The following is an 18,679-nucleotide window of genomic DNA, read 5'->3' as shown; positions in this document are numbered from 1 at the left end:
TTTTCCTAAGTAAGTGTGGCAATGGACAGTGTTACATTACAGAATTGTGAGAAGCTGTTTTAAAGGGCAGCTGAGGACTGAGTCCTCCTCCCTTCCTGCCCTCTAAACCAAAGAAAAAAACCCCAAACCAGGATGCAGAAATAGCTGGCTCAGTCCTTTTCCACTTCTCAAAACTGGCTGAATGTAAGGAAAGCAGAAGCCATTAACATTTATAACTGCAAAATAACTTTGTTTGTTAGTGGCAATGCACAGATGCTCCCATGTTCCATACCAGCCTATCACTCCAGCTAGAACATCAGCCATTTGTAACTCAAAAACTATTATGGTACAACACACTTATTCTATAAGTGTTTATTAAAATTAAAAATCACAATCAACAGAAACAATATTTACATAACTGATAGTCTGCTTAAACTGCACAGATATTGAATGAAGGAAGCCAATGGAAAAGAAAAGCAATGAATGTTTATGCTGCTGAACTGTAACTGCAGGCACACTGAAGCTTTATCAAAAGGGTTTTTAAGCTTCTGCTAAGTACCATTTGTCTAAGTAACTGGGGGGGGGGCTGGGTTTTAACTGTAAGAAATGCACTTCAAAAAAGAAAAATCTACACTGTAGTTAGTTACATTGCAATTGCACTAGTTCAGCTTTTTGAGAAGTCATTTTGACAGAACAGTTTAACATATGTAGAGCTTAGCAAAATGCATTAACTAACTTTGTTATGAGTTACATTTATATAGTAAGCAACAAGCCTCTAGTGTCACTGCAATGTAACTTTATTTTATTGCAAATTGTCACAACTCTTTTTTGATCATGCTAGAGCTAGTTTTGGCTTTAAAAGAGATTTTTAGGTTAGTTGATTAAAGCAGCAAAAATAAAATGAATATTCTTGAATAATCATGACCACTTAAAAGAATTTAAGATGAAAGTATTTTTACTGGTAATAGTTTTAGTGACTGCAATGAATATATTAACTTCCTTCAAAAGCCTGTGCTTTCCCAGTGACCTCAGCTGATGACTCTGGACTCATGGGAAACTGAAGGTCAAACACAGCTGCGTCTGCCACCATGCACGCTCATATTGCACTTCTGCATCTGTGATGGCTGCGCGATGCTTTGAAAATGTTTTGAAATTTAACATGAGTAATACAGTAGTAGAACAGAATCACCTTCAGTGTAAAAAATTATATCCCTAACCCTTTCTTAAAGGAAATTTACATTTTTAGAAGGTCTTGGAAGAGGTGACAGTACTCCAGATACTAAGGTGAAATAACAAGGATATAAAAATAATTTCTACAATGTTTTCTTTTGAAAACAGCTGTTCACGCATTTCCTCATCCTTTTAGAAAGGTCTCCTTGTAATGCATTCCATCACTTAGATTCTGAAAATGCTTTGTCAATCTATACCCTCCTTCTCCCTCCCCACTCCCTGGTTTGGGATGTTTCCACATATGCAAAACACAGGGCATTTAAAAAGACAGTCAACCTTTAGAGGCACTGTTTTAACCAAAGAAAAACGATTATTTCTCTGTGGAATTACTCTTTCCTTTAGCATTTCAGCTTCCACACTTGGTTAAGACATCCAAACTCACGAAGTAATTGGTTTGACCAGTCTGTCCAAATAATAGTCTGCACCAGTGGTCCATGCCAATAGAAAAAAAAAAAAAGTGTCCTTTGTTCTATGGCTGTTGCTGATACTGCCCTTCTGTTGCTGTATAGAAGTCATCAAGCACACTCTGTAGATAATCAAATGTTGGCCTCTCTTCTGCTTTGTCTTTCCAGCATGTTTTCATGATATCATACAGCTCAGCTGGACAGGTTTCCATACGTGGCATTCGGTACCCACGCTGAAGGGCAACCATCACATCTGAATTGCTCATACCTTAAACAACAAAGAAAGTTTTGATCAAATGCTCTCTGACTCCTAAAGAAACTATTCTACTGGGTTTTTTTATTATTATTTTCATTTACCTCATTCTAAAAAACTTAATGTATCTAACCAAATGATACAGGACTATTACTACTTAGTAAGGGAGCTACTACTACGGGCTCAATAAACAAGACAGAGTCACAGAGGAGCTGCTCTGAAAATCTGGGGGTAAGATTTCCATTTCCCCAGTTAAGCATAGTGATGCCTTTAGTGCCAAGTTTGACAAGACCAGGGGAGAGAGCACACCTGCTGCCACCAAAATTAACTGTGTTCTGTTCTTTGAATTCTGCTCTGCTTTCAGAAGTGGTAGGAGTCACAGGCAAAAGCCCAGCTCCGGCCAACCGCGCCAACAGCACAAGATCCTTCTCACCTTTCTCTCCTGAGCTGCCTAGCTCCCAACCTGCCTGCTCCGAGGCTCCCACACCGAGCGAGAAGAGCGTACCTATTTGACCACAATGTCAGTCACTTGGCCTTTTGCGTTAACACACTTTCTCAGATAGTTTCTTCTACGTCAGCTTTTGCATAACTGCTGCCGATTGCAAGATATTGAGCGTCATCAGGGATATTCTGTCCTGTAACAGGCAATTTCCTCTCCCCTCTTCCTCCTCCTATTCTTACTGTGCAAAAAAAACCTTGCTGGCTGTGATGAGTTTTGCCCATTTTTCCCATTATGGTTTTCTTCCTGAGGATAAGAACCCTAACACCAAGAACTCTATCCTGAGCCTCAGATGCAAACCAATAGAACAGTCACGGTCACCTTCAAAAGGCCTGCATTTTTTTTTTTTTTTTTTTAATCCTCGAGAGATTGGTTCACAGAGCAAGTTCAACACCTACTTTTACAAGGCCGTGAAACGTATGAGGTCAGCTATGGCAGGACAGACACAAAGGCATACCACTTCCTACCACGAAGCCTCTGTCTTTTAGCTTGCGCCTTCCCCTGCAAATCTCAGGCAACTCAAGGGAGTAATATGCCAGGATTACCTTCTCCAAGACACAAACTCACAGCTCTTCATATTCCAGCAAATGCTGTTTCTTTCAGTGACAGGACATGCAGAAGCACTCATACTTCAGCCTAGATACTAGCCACTGTCCATGAACTAGACTTTACCTCCCTGGGGAAGGGTATTCCAGACCCCGCAGCTGCTGTGTGCTCCTCAAACTGCTCTGTGTGGTGCAGTTCTGCCTAAGGCTGTGGTTTCCAATGCTTTTCTCAGGCAACATGATACCCTCTGGTCAGGTATGTGACTTTTACTGCTGCTTATGCCAATCCCACAGAGGTGCAGCAGGGAGAGTTGCTACCTGCACTCTGCTGAGAGGGGACAGGGCTTCACCTTCCCTGAGCAAAGGCAGCAGAGGAGATGCAGTGGCTTCCCTGAGTCCTTGGTGACCATGCAGATCTGTAGCTGGACCTTTGTACCTTTTTCTGAGTAGTGACTAAGGATATGATTTAAGCCACTTGGCACATAAGGACCTATCTGAATTACAAACGAATGACAACTTTATTTTGTAGAACTACTTTGATTATTTAAGATGACTATATTGGGATTTTTTAAGAAAAAATACACATGGAAGTTCTGCCAACTACAATACACAAACTGCATGACCAAGACAATTGTCTTTGAAAGACAGGCACCAACATAACAGAACAGTGGATCTCCTTTCAATTCATTTTGAAGGGAGAGGTTATTTCTAAAATCTGTGTAGGGGAGGGTTAATATTAAATAAATAATTTGCAGAAAATTAACAATAGGACTGACCCAAAAACTTGGTTCCAAATTCTTCCAAAGGTCAGAGTTACTTCAGTTCAAGCCTTTTGGCTTTAACTTGTTCCAGAATGTCAGCCATGAAATCTGGTTCACACATTTACCAAGTTCCACTTCAGAAGGAGGAGTGAAGTTTTGCCGGGTATACAAAAATACCATTTTGAGGGCAATAGTGGAATGGTATTGTCACAGAATAAAGTATTTTTACTATATAAAAACAAAGCAAAAGCCAAAATAAATGTAGGAAAAAATTTGATAAAGCATTTTTATAGAGAATATGCTAATAATCTATAATAGTGATTTGATTGGTTGAGCTTAAAGAAGCATAGTGTATAATGTATACCAACATAGTAAAATAGTTTTTCATATTCTACAAAGTCTTAGTTAACCATGTGTAAAGCATGAGGACTGTTGCTGCTGGGCTCTTGCCCTGAAGGGGACTGATTCTGTGGGTTTAAGTACTTTGAAAGGTTGTGCTTAGATCCAGTGTCTTCAGGACTGATTCTGTTACATTCTGTATGCCAAGGACAAATACTGTTTCAGCTAACTTGCACAAAGCCTATTTGTGAAAGAACCCTTTAAGTTCGCAAGACAAAAATGGAAAGTCTTTTATCAGTATTGCATAGTAAATACAACATCATGAACATACTTGCATACATGTTGGGTCTTTTTTGTTTGTTCGTTAAATACAACAACTTACTTGTCTGTCTCAGGTTCCATCTAGTACTTTCAAAATAGCTACCTGTTTAACTTTTCCAAAGCTATTTTTTTTATGGCTAGAGAATTAACTGTTTCATCAAACTACACCCTGGTCAGTAAAATAAAACCATCCTGTATGCATATTTCTTATACTTACACCCACTCATGGTCTTGCAAAGAACATCATTAACTCCAAAGGTATGGTACATCACTGTAATTAACACTAGGTTACCTGTTAAGCTTCACAGACAAAGAAGTATTTCCTTATGTGAGAGCTTGGGAAAAGATGTGAGCACAGTGGTATGGAGGAAGAATCCCACTCTATAGAAAGAGGTATATCTAGTAAAGGGCACCTGACACAACCAGAATGCAAGCTTAGATGTTTCCAATATTTCATATACTGTAAGATCACCTGGAAATTAGTTTTAACAACCAATTCAGCTTGCCTACAAAATCAGATACTTGTTTCATATTTCAGAGGTAGTTCCTGAAAGTATAGCCCCACTAATTGCTCTAAGTTTCTCAGGAAGAAAAACAGCTGTTGGAATTTAAGAACAAAGATCACAAAAGCTTCAGGTTTCTTGGCTGGAAATGCTTCCTGTCAAGTTGCCTGCTTAGATTTTCTTTACAGTGGTATTAACTGCTTGTCAGTTTTAATTCAAACTATTTCATATCTAGCTCTAAGCTGAATCCTTTCTAGTTGCTGGAGCTAGTTAATAACTGAAAATAATGTTTTGAAGCATTCCCATTAGAACTGAAAAATCAATTTATTATTTCTACTACAGTGCCTGCTAGTTACAAACTATGAGTAGGTCACTCTTGCCACACTGTGGTAATTTGCCAAAACCTATCACATCTCTTTATGTGAAATAAATTGGTTGCCCATTTATTTTGCTATCCTGCTGGTTCTTCAGTATCAACTTTCAGTCCAATAGGCTATTTAAATTCCTACTCTTATTTAAAACGGACATCTCTTCCAATTTCACACAAGCAATGCCTGCAAACTATTAAAATCTTCCAGTATGCAGTCAAATGGCTTCCCCCTCTAATTGCTGCTTGACAAATGAATCCTCAGTGTATGGCCTATTTATGGTGCTCATAAAAATTCTTCCACATTTAAAAAAATATTGCTCAGACTTCCCCTAGAAGAATATTTTCCCACACTAGTTAGAGCAGTCTGCTGTACTGATTGATTTTGTTCTTGAAATAAAAATATGGCACCTGTTTTACAGAGATAAAGAGAAAGCAGACTTAGCTGCATTTTGTATTTTTGTAGAGCTGGTCTCTAGGTGGGCTCATAGGTTTGTTCAGGGAAGGACAATCTTCAAGGCATCCAGAAATAACCTTGCAAAATCATCTCAACATAGGTGTTTGGATACATAGGCATGTACTAATAGGAGATAAAGCATCTCAGTAGTGGGAAGCACCATGCATTACTCCACTGCATACAACTTCCATTTGATCTTTCTTGCAGGGGTGAACAGTGTTTAGAACAGATTGGGGGAGAGGTCTGCTACCCAGGCACATATTTTATAGCTCTTACCTAAAAAAAGCCCATGAGCATATGTTTAAACATTTAGCTGTGCAAGCAGCCCTATCACCTCTTGAAGTTTAAGGAGGCTACTCTTGAGCTTAAGTACTTTCCTGGACTGGAGCCTTGCAGAGCACAGAGAATGTCTGTTTTGGCTCTACCTCGTATAAGGAAAGTTGATTTGTTCTTCTCTAACGTAGTGTAAAGTTTGCTGCTGCCACCACCTTCCCCCACTGCCTGAGTCTCGCCAGAGGTCTGGTCTCCTTGTGCCCAGAAGTGTTAAGCCTCCTGCTGTCATTCCAGGGTCTGGGGCTCAGATCACCCAGCTCTGCCCCTTTGAAGTCTCTGGCATTTCAGGATGCAGAATTCCAGCTGCTCATGAAGTGATGGTGAAAATGTTTTCACTGTTTAAACAGCAAGAGCTGCTGCACTCAGGGTTCTGGAAAACCTTTGCTTGAATGAATAATGTGATCTTCCTTTACTGTCTGTAAGCTGCAGGATCCTAAAGCTTCTCAGAAGTTATGACATTTATGAAAGTAAGATGAGCTGTACAGGTGAATATGGCTATACTTTCCTCATTTGCCCACAAGATAAGAGAATTTCAGTTAACTTTCCATAATCTCAGTAAGCTTAAATGAAGGCAGTTTGCTTCCCAGAGATAATCAGTTATGCCTGCGATGTGAGACATCTTTGTGCATGCATAAATATCCTTTATACAAGCTGTTCCTGTATGCTGAATACTTTAATATGTATTTTGTTTAAAGATAAAAAAAAAAAAGAAACATGAAGCACATAATCATTTCATAGCTACCTAATGAAGCCATTATTCATATACTCCACTGTAGTTTCATATCTGAGCCATACTGATCAACAAACAGTAAATATTTCCAGTGGTTTGTCCACACTTGTTTAGGCTGTTTTCATATTTGTTTAGATTAGCTAACACTGACAAAATGTAACAGCCTGTTTGCTGTGAAAGCATACTTTCTTAGTACTTCATTTCACATATTCTAATATTCAACAGCAACGACAACCACCACCACCAGAACTCATATAGTTCCACTAGAACTTCTAGTATGGGGTCCCCAGTATCACTGTGCTGCTTAATATCAGCTACTGCAAAAATCAGGATCTGTGACAGTTACTGGAATGCAGCATTTGCTGCAATTGTAACATCTTTTGAATACATAAAAATGATTATTTGTTTACGGTGCCATTAGTCTGTTTGCTGAAAATTGCCACAAAGAAGCACATGGTTTATGCACACAGTGACTCTAAGTTTCCAAAACAATAACGTACCCTGCAAGAAATACTTTTCGAATCATTGCTGCTGCTCTTTCCCTGGGTATTTTTTTTTTGTCTTTTAAAAGGAACATTAAAGTATAAATACAGTGTAATGATAAACACACGCCCATACCTGGATAAGGAATCTTTCCATATGTAACGATTTCATACAGGAGAATCCCAAATGACCACACATCAGATTTAATAGTGAAGGATCCATAGTTAATTGCCTCCGGTGCTGTCCATTTAATGGGAAACTTTGCACCTAAGAAACCATACATTCTCCATCAGTCAAAGGCAAATTTAAACACTATATCAAGCCATTAAAAGGTCTTAAGTGACTTGTCTATGATATCCCCAGATTAGCAAAGGTATCAGCAATTCCTTCTGTACAAGAGTTATCAAGAGGTGTGCTGCAGGATGCATGTTACCACACTGTATGCTGGTGTTAAAGGTGCAAATAAAACACTGAAAGTTGCATAGTATCTTTTGACTCTCAGGTATTGAGAATTTTTGCCAAAATTATACTAACCAACTATTTTCCCTTCTACCCAGTGGTCAGGGAACAATGCTGCATGTCCCATCAGCTGGAACTTTGCAAGACTTTCTTCACAATGAGAAAAGTTGGTTAAAAAAAAAAAAAAAAATCAATCTAGCTTCAACGTACACTTTAATTCTTGTATCACATTCCATTATTTCTGAACGGCCATAGATGCAAAAGGAGTTGTAAGCTACATCTCAAAATACCATCTTTCTACATAACTGATTCCAGAAAATCCCCTATAAATACAAACTCCCTCTAGTTAAGTAAGAAAAGTTCAAACAGCCTTCCTTGGGGAATATTACTTTAGCTCTTCAGGCAATGAAGAGTAATACAAACAGGTTCTCTCTGTGCCCTTCTTAGCCTCCTATGGCAGTCTGGCACAAAATACCAGCTAAGCTAGGAAACTTTACTGAATACCTAAACTCAAAGAAAGGCACTTTGCATCTAACTCAGCATAAAGAATTTATAACATGAAAGGTTTGTTTAATCAATATACAATGTTCAGAGCTAGATAAAAAACACAGGTATGGGTTCTTTACCTTTGAAAACTGCTTAATCAGGGCCTTCCCTCTACACTCCTATTGAATTACTGTTACCTAGTGACTTCTGAATAGCTCATCTTCCTTTAATCTCAACTGCAGTGCAATGTTTTCTTTCCTCCTCCTACCTTTGTTTTTCTACTATCATCCGACATTACCACAGTTTCCATCCAGGCCGTGTGAGAATATTAGATAGTCTTTAAAATGAAAAGAGGAAAGCCAGCCAAGAAACATGCTCAGAAAAGCTTTAGGCAGTTGCCCTAATACAGCCTGTGCACAGAAGCAAAAATAAAAAGTTTGCTTATTTGTTTGCTTATTCTTTTAAAAAGATGTCGGCATTAAAATGCTGCCTTTAGGAAGTTATTATGGCATCTTCTGCCCTTGATGTCCAAATAATTTATAGATACAGCCTCACTGCCTCCCAGAGACTGACGCTTTAGAGACAAAAAATAAAAATACATACCTTCTCTTGCTGTGTATTCATTATCTTCAATGACTCTGGCTAGTCCAAAATCAGCTATTTTGCACATCAGCAAATCTGAAACCAGAACATTAGCTGCTCTCAAATCTCGGTGGATATAATTTTTTCTTTCTATGTATGCCATCCCTTCTGCAATCTGTAACAAAAGAAACACTGGTTTTGGTATTTTGGTATCACATAGAGACATCAACAGTTGTGAACACTCTGTTTTTCCAACGTATCTGCAAAGCCTCATTCTACTAAGATTTTTCCTACCTCAAATTACTAACAGGTTTATTGTCCAAATAATAAGGGAATGGAAGGAACCAATATATATAGCAAGGTACCAATGTTCCTCTAAGGACTGATTAAGCAACAGTGCAGATAGAGAAGAGATAAAAAAGAAAACCAAACCCCCCCAAACAACAAAGCTTTCTAATTACCTAGTATAAGCCTGGACAATCAGGAAACAATTACTAAGATAGGCCAAAAAACTTCATATTTATTTTCATCTACAACAACATGTATCTCTTCATATGTGAGGAGCATTTGGCAAAAGCCAGCATTCAGGTACTATCATAAGTAAATTTGATTTGTATTTAATCAGCCAAAGTTAATTTCCAAACCAAATTAAAGGTGAATAAATCCTCAAAATATGCACTAATGATGACTTTTTTTTCAGTATTTGTCCAGACTACACCTCCTTTTTTTTTTTTTTGAAAATTTTTTTTAYTTTTTTCTGAAGAAGAAAATGAAACAATAGGATCTAAACTCAGAGCGATAAAACTCATGAGTAGTTAGTATTCTGCCCAAAAGTTTGATAGGAGCTAGGAAAAAATAAGCATAGTGGTTATATACAGTCTTTTTTTCTCTTCCTTGTGAGATTCTGCAGATAGGTCATTCCTGAGCAAGTCTAATCTGTGCTACAGATGTTATTTCAGAATTTCTGTAATGATAGATTTCTGTATGTCATCCACATTGTATGGGGAATGTACTAATCTCTCAGATTTGTTAATGCTAAACTAGCAAAATAGAAGGGTCCTTTTCCAGTACCAGTCCCTAGCATGCTCATAAATCAGCTGTTTTCTCTCCATCTCAGGAGAAGACAAATACACAGATACCTTTTCAGTGACAGAGTTCCACATTTCAGCTGCGCTGTAAAGCAGGCAGGAGCACCTGATCAAACTTTAAGAAAACATTAACACTACTTCTGCTTATCCATTTTTAAAAAGTCCCCGAGGGGTACGACAAATACACACACTAGCACTTGCAACACCAAAACCACACTATCTTTGTTCCTCTTTTTCGGTTTAGGCAATGGAAAAATATAACCACTTTCCCCCCAACTCCTTCCACTGCAACCCTTTTCTTACAGACCAATGCATTGCCACTTCTTCAGCCTAGAGCTTTAAATTTCAATATATAACACACAGAGGTTCTCATACTACACCAAAAGGAACCTCTGTGATGACGAGGAGAATGAAGAAAATCTGCATTGCATATTTTCTAGAAATAAGTAAAATACATTTGTGTAATGAAGGAAGCAGCTACTACTGAATAGTTGCCCCAGAGCCTGGCTAGAGACTTACAGCCTACTCACAAGCTGAAAAAGCAGTGCTTGATTCTCAGCCTTCCTTGCCTCCCTCCCTCCCCACATGTGATTACTTGGGTTTGGGAAAGAAAGAGAAGTGAAAGTGAAGATTTTGCTCGAAGACCAAAGCTGTAACTGGGCTGTCTAGCTTGGCAGATACAGTTGAAATACAAACAAGTTCACTAACGCCGCTTAAAATACATCAACAGTTATGAAGGAACTAGCTTTCCTCCTACTTCCCTGTACACATTTAACATGTGGGGTAACTGCTGGCTGGTGAACGAGGAACCACTTGACGAAAGAGAAGTTTGTGATGGTGATTTTTAGTTTCCAAGCCTTAAGAACTGAAGCCATTGGAAAGACCAAGTTTTATTTCCTTCCATTTGTGCCAGACCCACTGAAGTCACTATCTGATTAGTCACAAATTAAGAATGTGATATCAAACAACCCATTATGTTTTCAGCAAATACAAATTACACTTCCATGAAATTCTGGAACAATGGTTTTGAAAGTATTAAATTGTACAGAAAATCAAAGAAGCCATGTATGTACAAACATGCAAACAATTCCCAAGCAGGAAAAGAATAATGGTCAAGCAATTTTGAATGGGAGAAGGAGGGGAAAACACAGCAACTGAACAACTCAGTCCAAACACTCATGTTAAATCTTTGCTTGTGACAATAAATAAATAAAAGGGTTTTTGTTTTTTTTTTTAATCAAAGGAACAGTGCTAGAACCCATGTGTTAACTCCTTATGGTAATTATTGGGATTTCATTGACAAATGGTATGTTCAGTGCATAAAAAATTCAGGTGAACGAAAGTAAAATATGAAAGCACCCTTTCCCCCTCCTTTAATGATCATTGCAGCTATCAAGACTTTTCAGCTCTATGAAACTACTAGTCAGGAGAAGGATAGGAAAGTTGATTTGGGTTTGTGAATTTTTTTTTTATGGCCCTTAACAGAGGAATCTGTCTACACTGCGCAACTGTTACTACCAAAATGACATCAGTTTCCCCTTCCCGCTTAATGAACTACTGACATGCTTCTAAAACTACCTAAGTTAATTTGTTTAAAACAAACAAACAACAAATCTCTAGATATTAGAACTATGTACACAGTATAAAAATGATGAGCAACTCTCTTGGAAGAAATAAGACACAAGACATGTCTCCATAAGACAGCCTCCATACTGCAAAGCTTCATCTAAAAATCACACAGTAAATCAATCAAAGCTGAAGTTCTGCATTCAGTTCTATTGACGATTTGTTGTGTGATTTTCAGCTAGCAGTGCTCTTTCCTCTCCGTTTCAGTTCTTTCTATCTGTAAAACAGGGTGAGCAAATGGTTAACTTTCCAGAACACTTGTGTCATCTCAAAATGAGTAAAAAGCTCTTTTAAAAACCCTAAAAGAAAAGGGTAGCAAAAGCATGGAATAAACAATGATGCTAGAACAAGTATTTCCTACTTTCTGACCAGTTCTTTGTACTTTCTGAGGTTGTTTGTAGAAAGTGTCAAAAGCAGCAGAGGACTTTTAAGTAGGGAGGGGAGAATCTAATAAACCAGCGTATCAGGAGAGGACACAACTTTCACAGAAAAGCTATACCTCCTGAAAATGAGAAACACTTTGTCACACCTCCTCGGTGAAATGTCATAGCTGGAGTTAGACAGCATGTAGGGATGGGCAGTCATGGTCTTTTTTTTTTCCCTCCCCTTTCTTTCAAAAGGTGAAACAGCTTCCCCCCCCCTTTTTTTTTCCTACAGAATTGGAGAACTCCTGGATTCCTCAATTGCTCAGTTTTTCAATCCACAAAGACATCTTTTATTTCAGCTTCCTTGCCAAGGTTTGTGACTCTCTTTTGCAAGAGTTATTTCAAACAAGACATGTTTTCAACATAATTTGCAAAGCTGTTTATTAAAACAGAGAGAGTGAGTTACGGTAACATCTATAACATAATCCACTTGTATATTTCTAGGCTATATGTAAAAATGTGATATACTGAAGAGACCAGACTGGTTTGTTTAGGCTCAACATGATATATTGTTTTTATATCATGTTGAGAAAGAAAACTGAGCAAGAGGGATCATGAAACAAAGTGGAATGGAAATGAAATGGAATGAAAGAATGGCAAGATAAGATGACAGAATTTCAGGGAAGCAAGTTTCAAACAACCTGGAGGACTGACATGTACAACCTCATGGGAAACAAGTCTCAGGAACAACTACACCCTCAAATAAACAATAATTACAAGTGCAGGTGCAAACCATAGTAATTGTAAATAAGGTGTCCGAAAAGAATGGTTTGGCTAAATCTTATATGGTCAGAAACACCAGCAAATGGTGAGGTCAAATTACAAAGCACAAAATAATATCCCGACTATGACAAAAATCAGAATGGCCCAGCCACAAAAAGTGCTACAGCTAGTAAGTATAGTCAGGGAAACATCCCAGAGAAGCATTAGTAACAAGACCAAGAGCAAGGAAAACATTCACATTAAACAGAGGGAGAAAGCTACGTACAAACGGTGCAGAGACCTTTTTAATGCCTGCCTTTGCTTCAGCCTTCCCTGAAAAGGCCAAGGGCGCACGCATGGCTAACACGAACAACAAATACAAAGAACACAGGACGGAAAAGGGATGGAACTGGGTTCCAACAACTCTGTTGAATTTGGGTGATTTATGAGACACCTGAAAACTGTATGTAAAACCAAACTCGCACATGCTCACTTGCAGGTAGGCAAGTAAAATGGGGAAAATGTAGTAGATGAATCAGTATTCAAAGCTTAGCCTAGCTTTTATGTGGTTGTAAATTAAGTCCACTCTGGGAAAAAACAAAGGGTGTGACCTATGATGTGTGAAATACTGGGAAACACTGGGGTAAGAATGCCCCCAATCCTTTCCAGTCATATTTCAGCTATGATTTTAAACCAAAATCACATAGAAATGATTACTTTGTTTAGGTATACTTTTAAATAGTTCTCTTTGTGTTAATAAATGCGGCTTTTTACTCTTTTCAAGATCCATACTTCAAAGCTACAGGTAAAACTGCACAAGGTAGAAGCCAGGGATTTGTGCATAAAGCAGCTTCAAAATTCCCTCTACATTGCAGCTGCTTTCAATACAACATGCGCTGCTGGAACCACAACTGCTAGCTCACCCCAGCTGCTCTAAAGGTCTGAAGCAGCTTCTGCAGGATCAGCACTGAACAGGACATCCTGGCCACATCCCTTTTCCTCTGCTGACCTGGCGGGGGAGGGCGGCCTGAGAGCTGCGCTCAGCTGAGAATGGGCTCAGGTTCATGGCTCTGTGAGATACTCCTGCTAAAACATGTAAAACAGCCCAAAAGCCAGATTACATGGGAAATCAGTGAAAAGCAGTTACAGCGGGAGGGAGTTTCTTACTGATGAAGTTTAAGCAGAGGAAATAAGGTAGCATATCCTGAGCTTCACGCTGCTTTAAATTTGGTAATTTTCAGTTCTTCGGAGAGAGTGTCTCTACGAGCAGTCTGCAGTTCGGAAAGGCTTGAAGCAAACACGTTATGTTATTGATCTGGATAGGACTGTCTTTTAGTCTAGAATTAACCTAAACCAGATTCCTTTCAGTAATCTTGAGACACCTAATAAAATAAAATATACTTCTAGATCACAGAGTTTAAGAAAAGGAAAAGATTGCATTTTCGCATGACTAAGAAATTTGCCTATCAAGAGGGTAAAGACACCTTGAACCTGGCAATTGAAAAGCATTGATGAACGAATATATTTTCAGGTCATCTTCAGGTGATATATTAATGTAATACTAATTTTCAGTTTGCAGGAGTTACTGGAATATCAGAGTGTGTTATTAAAAATAAAAGAATCCTGAAAAAGGAATATGATGAAACAGCAGTGCAAATCTCTCAGTGCCAAATAAGAGTTACAGTGAATTCTGGTTTAAGATTCCCTCCCCTTAGAAAAGAGGGGAGAGTGAGGGATTAAAACACTGCATCAAAAAAAATCTGCATGAATATTAAATTTATTATTATTCTAATGGCATTATAGTCTTAAAAGGAAATAAGAGGGGGATAAGAATTACAAAGTTGCAGATTGTAGAAGAATTAAAGTATCAGCATTGCATGGAAAAGAAAAAAAAGACTGTTTTTGTGATAAGGCTTTGACCAGTTTGAAAAGTAGAACTTGAGCATGTTCAGTAACTACTCATATAATTTTCTGAATTCCTAAACAGACACTCTATGCACAGTGGATAACAGATTTGCATAAGATGAGTCCCTGAAGCAGGCAGAGTTTATAAATGCAAAAGGTTCACTGAATTGGCACCATACATTTTTAGCTGACTTCATAAAACAGAAGCAAGTAAGAACTTAAAGAACTGTGAAGCTTTTCAGATAAATTAAATTAGCCCTTGGGCAGGGCAAAAAATACACACTAACAACCAGAGTTTGTTAGTCACTCTAGTGATGAAATAGCAAGGCTATTATCTGCAAGACTGCTCCATTAGGAAGATGCCAGATTTTGTGGACAAAGTGATTATATTTGCCCAACATTTCAACTCATAACTGGGAATCAATAGCTAATAAAACCTTTGGGTTTCCTCAGCCCACTTGATGAGCTGACAAAGTACTCGGAAGTGGAACTGCTTGTAAATTGTGACAGCTAATGCCTGTCGGACTGCGGAAGTTACAAGATAGGTCGATGAAGTTGCTGTGCTGCTGACCTGCCCACCAAACGCTGGTCACGCAGGCAGTTAGTACAGGGAAATGGGCTCAGATTTTGGTCTATCCACATTCCCAATTCTGTTTTTGGCATATTGTATATTTGCATTGCCCAATTCTGCTGAATTGTGCAGGATTTGGCATGGCTGTTTTCTATCGTAGCAAGCAGTATTTGCTGAAAATAAGTTTGCAAAACCCTGCTTCCTTTAAAACACTCTCATTTCAGAGACTTCTAGCAGTTATCTCTAGAGGCCAAAATTATCTTTTCCAGGGCACAGCTAACACTAGGTTTTCCCAACCCCCACTCATACACACTAATTAAATATAGAAGAGAAACTTCAAGTCTTTCAGAGGGCGGGTTATTTTAGAAAATGAGCTGGACCACCTTCTTAGGAAGCAATTTCTTGCCATGTTTTCCACAAACCTAACTTCATAAATTGTGAATGTTAGCACAAAGAAAAAAATCCTGGAGTCCACAGCTGTATGTTAAAGTAGGCTCTGGATTTTCAAGTTTAACTAAGTAAGCACTCAGCTATTACCATTAAATTGGCAATCAATGAGTTTAGAGGCTGAGCTAACAAAACAGCAAAACCAATATAGTACAGTAGAAGTATATTTGATTACTTGCTTGAAAAATGTTAGCTTTTAATAAGATGTTTGTTTCATCTGAGGAAGAAGTCCTTGTTTTTTTGCAAAATCAGGACATTTTCTCCCTTGTAAACAGGGAAGATTCTTTTCAAGATTGTTCAAGGTAAAGGCTTTATGAATTCAGTGATTGTAGCACTAACTAACTTGTCCTAACTTACAGCATTCTTTTAACACAATTTGAGAAACTGGCTTCAGCAGAGGGTTCAAGTTTAAGGGCCACTACATTCTTCAGCTATCTGTTAGTCACACAAACCACACCCTCCCCTCCCCTCCTCCCATTCCCAATCCTTCCTTATCTGACAAGGCCACTGTAAGGTGACAAAGGCCATTCCTCCGGATAAAAAGGTAACCTAATAAGTGGAACCACTTCCCGGTCGTTTTCTTCCTGCCTATCGCAAGCCCTTTGCTAATGTATTGTTCTGCAACAGGTAGTGTCCTTTCAGAAACTTTCACTTCAACAGACTTCTTGTGTGCACACATGTGGATGCAGGCAAGCCAGAGACGCAGTGTGCCTGTGAGCAGATCAGTCTAATGCAATATCACAGGAGATGTATGAGGGCTAAAAAAGATAATCCTCAGCTACTGTTTGTCGCATTTGCAGTTTTCCCGAGAAGCTGGGTTAGGCTAGTAAACTGCATTATCAGAATAGTGTGAATTAGACAGTCATGCAGAATTCAAATGTGCATCAACCAAAGTAAAAAATATGCCTGATCTCATTTAACTAGTTCACCATGGAGTTTCCCTCCATGCCTCTTTTTCCGTCTTCTGAGACACAGCTTGTCAAACTTATTTCCCCTTAGGCTAAACAGGGAGGTTAGCACTAATGCTGTAAGGATAAACTCCATCCATTTATAAAAAAACAGATATGTACCAAAAATACTAAACACATTTTATGTCCTCCTTCATTTAGTATAGCCAACGTTCTTGAAGAGTGTGATCCACAGGTGTGCAGTGAAATTATCATTACCTTAGCAGCAGAGCAACAAAGTTTGAAAATACGTGTTTGTCTTTGATCCTAAAGAACAGTGAATTAAACTTTCACAGACTGTCAGGGTTAGAAAAGAATAATGCAATGTCTTTGTTGTTGCATCTTTCACTCTGATTACTGTTGTCTTTAGTGCACAGGAGAGAGCAAAATCTCTGGTCTCAGAACCATATGCAGCCTGCAAGTCTATTCTATACAGTCCTGCTATTACCGAATGATACTGAGGGCTCTTTACAAACGTACTTCAAAAACCTATGAAGTCTTTCCCATGAAGGAAAATTTCTGTATCTCTATTCCAAAGTTTTGTTTGGTCTGTAGTTAGAAATCCTCAAAGAGGGTTTCTTGAACATCCCCTGAAGATGACTCTGCAGCTGAATGCATGGCTTGCTCTCAGGAACTTCTCTTGATAGCCAGTCTACATCTTATGTAAGAGAGAGACTTCTCATACTACCTACCCTCCATAAAGTCCTGGCCTCTGAGGCTGAGTGCAGGAACAGGCTCTCAGAGAGGTTACTGTCAGATCAGGGCAACCAGTCATGTCCATTTCAAGTGACTCAAACCTTCAAAGATTTGTAAATTAGGATCTCTGACCTCTGTCACGTTGGAAATGATTTACCCAAGCTGTAAACAGTTGTCTAGTTTGACCCTGCTTCTCTAGTTCTTTAACCTTTCCAAGCCTTGAATTTCTGAAAACAGTACTCAGGTTTAAACAATACAACATCCCCAAACTTCAGTAAAAAAGATCTACTGTAAAATCACGTGCGCTTTCCTTTTCGCATCCTGGATCTCCTATTGTATCACTATTCAGATGTTCTTCTTTCTCATTAATTTTATGCACTATTTTCAAAGCTACATAACAAAAATTTTTTTTTTTTGGTTGTCTTTTCTGTCTAGTGTTGTTTATATCTCCAAACCAAGACTTAGGACCAAAGGTTTTCCACACCTACAAAACTTTTATCCCCACTAAATTCTCAAGGACAAGTTACTCAGTTCAGGAAACTTAGTAAACCTGCAGCTACACTGAAACAACAATTACAGCAAAACCTGAGTATTGAATTTATGTCTCTATTTTCTAAACATAGGTCTTCAAGTTAATGATTTCATCAAGAGCAATAACTTCAACTTCCACACACTCGATAACCTAAACAATACCTATATAAAGCACATGAGTTATATTAAAACTGTAATAGCTATTGCAATAGCTATACTGAACATCTATATAACAATATATAATACATAACAACATACAACACTATATATATAACAATAGTTACATTGAGCAGTTATGTGATAATGTTATACTGAATGTTTTTGCATAAATCATCTATGTTTTCTTACGTCATTTAATATCTTTCTTGTCTTTCCTCATGAAGCATAGCAAATTAATACAACAGGTTATAACAGTCTGTAAAAGTCTAATGCTTATTAGAAGAACAAAAAGATTGGTGAACCAATATCCTATCAAAAATGCCATATTAGCAGTATGAATCACAACTTGCAAGCTCTATTTCCTATACGCCTCCCTAGACGACTTCTGCTGGTCACTGTCAGACAGAGGCAGAATACTGGGTTAGTCTCCTTTGATGACTTACAATGTCACTCTTGATGTGACAACTCTTACATAAAGTGACCTATGAGCCTAGGATCCAACCTTTTCCAGCAAGCCTTTGATATGCATATCACTCTGGTGCCTCTACAGGTTTTGCATATGACATAGGATAACTGGCATACTTTGCCATGATCGTCATGGTTCATAAATCAGATACTAGTAACCTGAAACATCATTTGGGTAGATTTCATTTATTTTAGAGTAACTTTGAAATTGACAATACTCTGTTGAGGTTAACAGAAAGGTTTGATGAATTGTCCTAACTTAACAAGTAAAAATGACACATTTATCAACACTGTTTCAACAGTTCTCAGAAACCTACTCTGTAGAGCTTGTACTTATACTTTCACCTCAAAGCTGCTAAAAGCGAAAACAGCCTTTCCACATAGAA

General features: G+C 38.2%; 1 protein-coding gene across 2 annotated transcripts in view; it reads right to left on the bottom strand.

The window, feature by feature from the left end:
* Window positions 1–336: 336 nt before the first annotated feature.
* LYN (LYN proto-oncogene, Src family tyrosine kinase) overlaps window positions 337–18,679 on the bottom strand; it is a 52,315-nt gene continuing 33,972 nt past the window's right edge. For both annotated transcript variants that reach the window (XM_026080491.1, XM_026080490.1), the window contains exons 11-13: window positions 8,753–8,906; window positions 7,340–7,471; window positions 337–1,881 (exon numbers count right to left, since the gene is read on the bottom strand). In XM_026080491.1, coding sequence (XP_025936276.1) covers window positions 1,679–1,881; window positions 7,340–7,471; window positions 8,753–8,906 — 489 coding nt within the window. In that variant the 3' untranslated portion in view covers window positions 337–1,678. The remainder of the gene's footprint in view (window positions 1,882–7,339; window positions 7,472–8,752; window positions 8,907–18,679) is intronic.

The sequence above is a fragment of the Apteryx rowi genome, unplaced genomic scaffold (assembly GCF_003343035.1).
Source record: "Apteryx rowi isolate R43461 unplaced genomic scaffold, aptRow1 scaffold_522, whole genome shotgun sequence".
In the NCBI taxonomy this organism is placed as follows: domain Eukaryota; kingdom Metazoa; phylum Chordata; class Aves; order Apterygiformes; family Apterygidae; genus Apteryx; species Apteryx rowi.
This window is presented reverse-complemented; position numbering and strand designations above follow the sequence as displayed.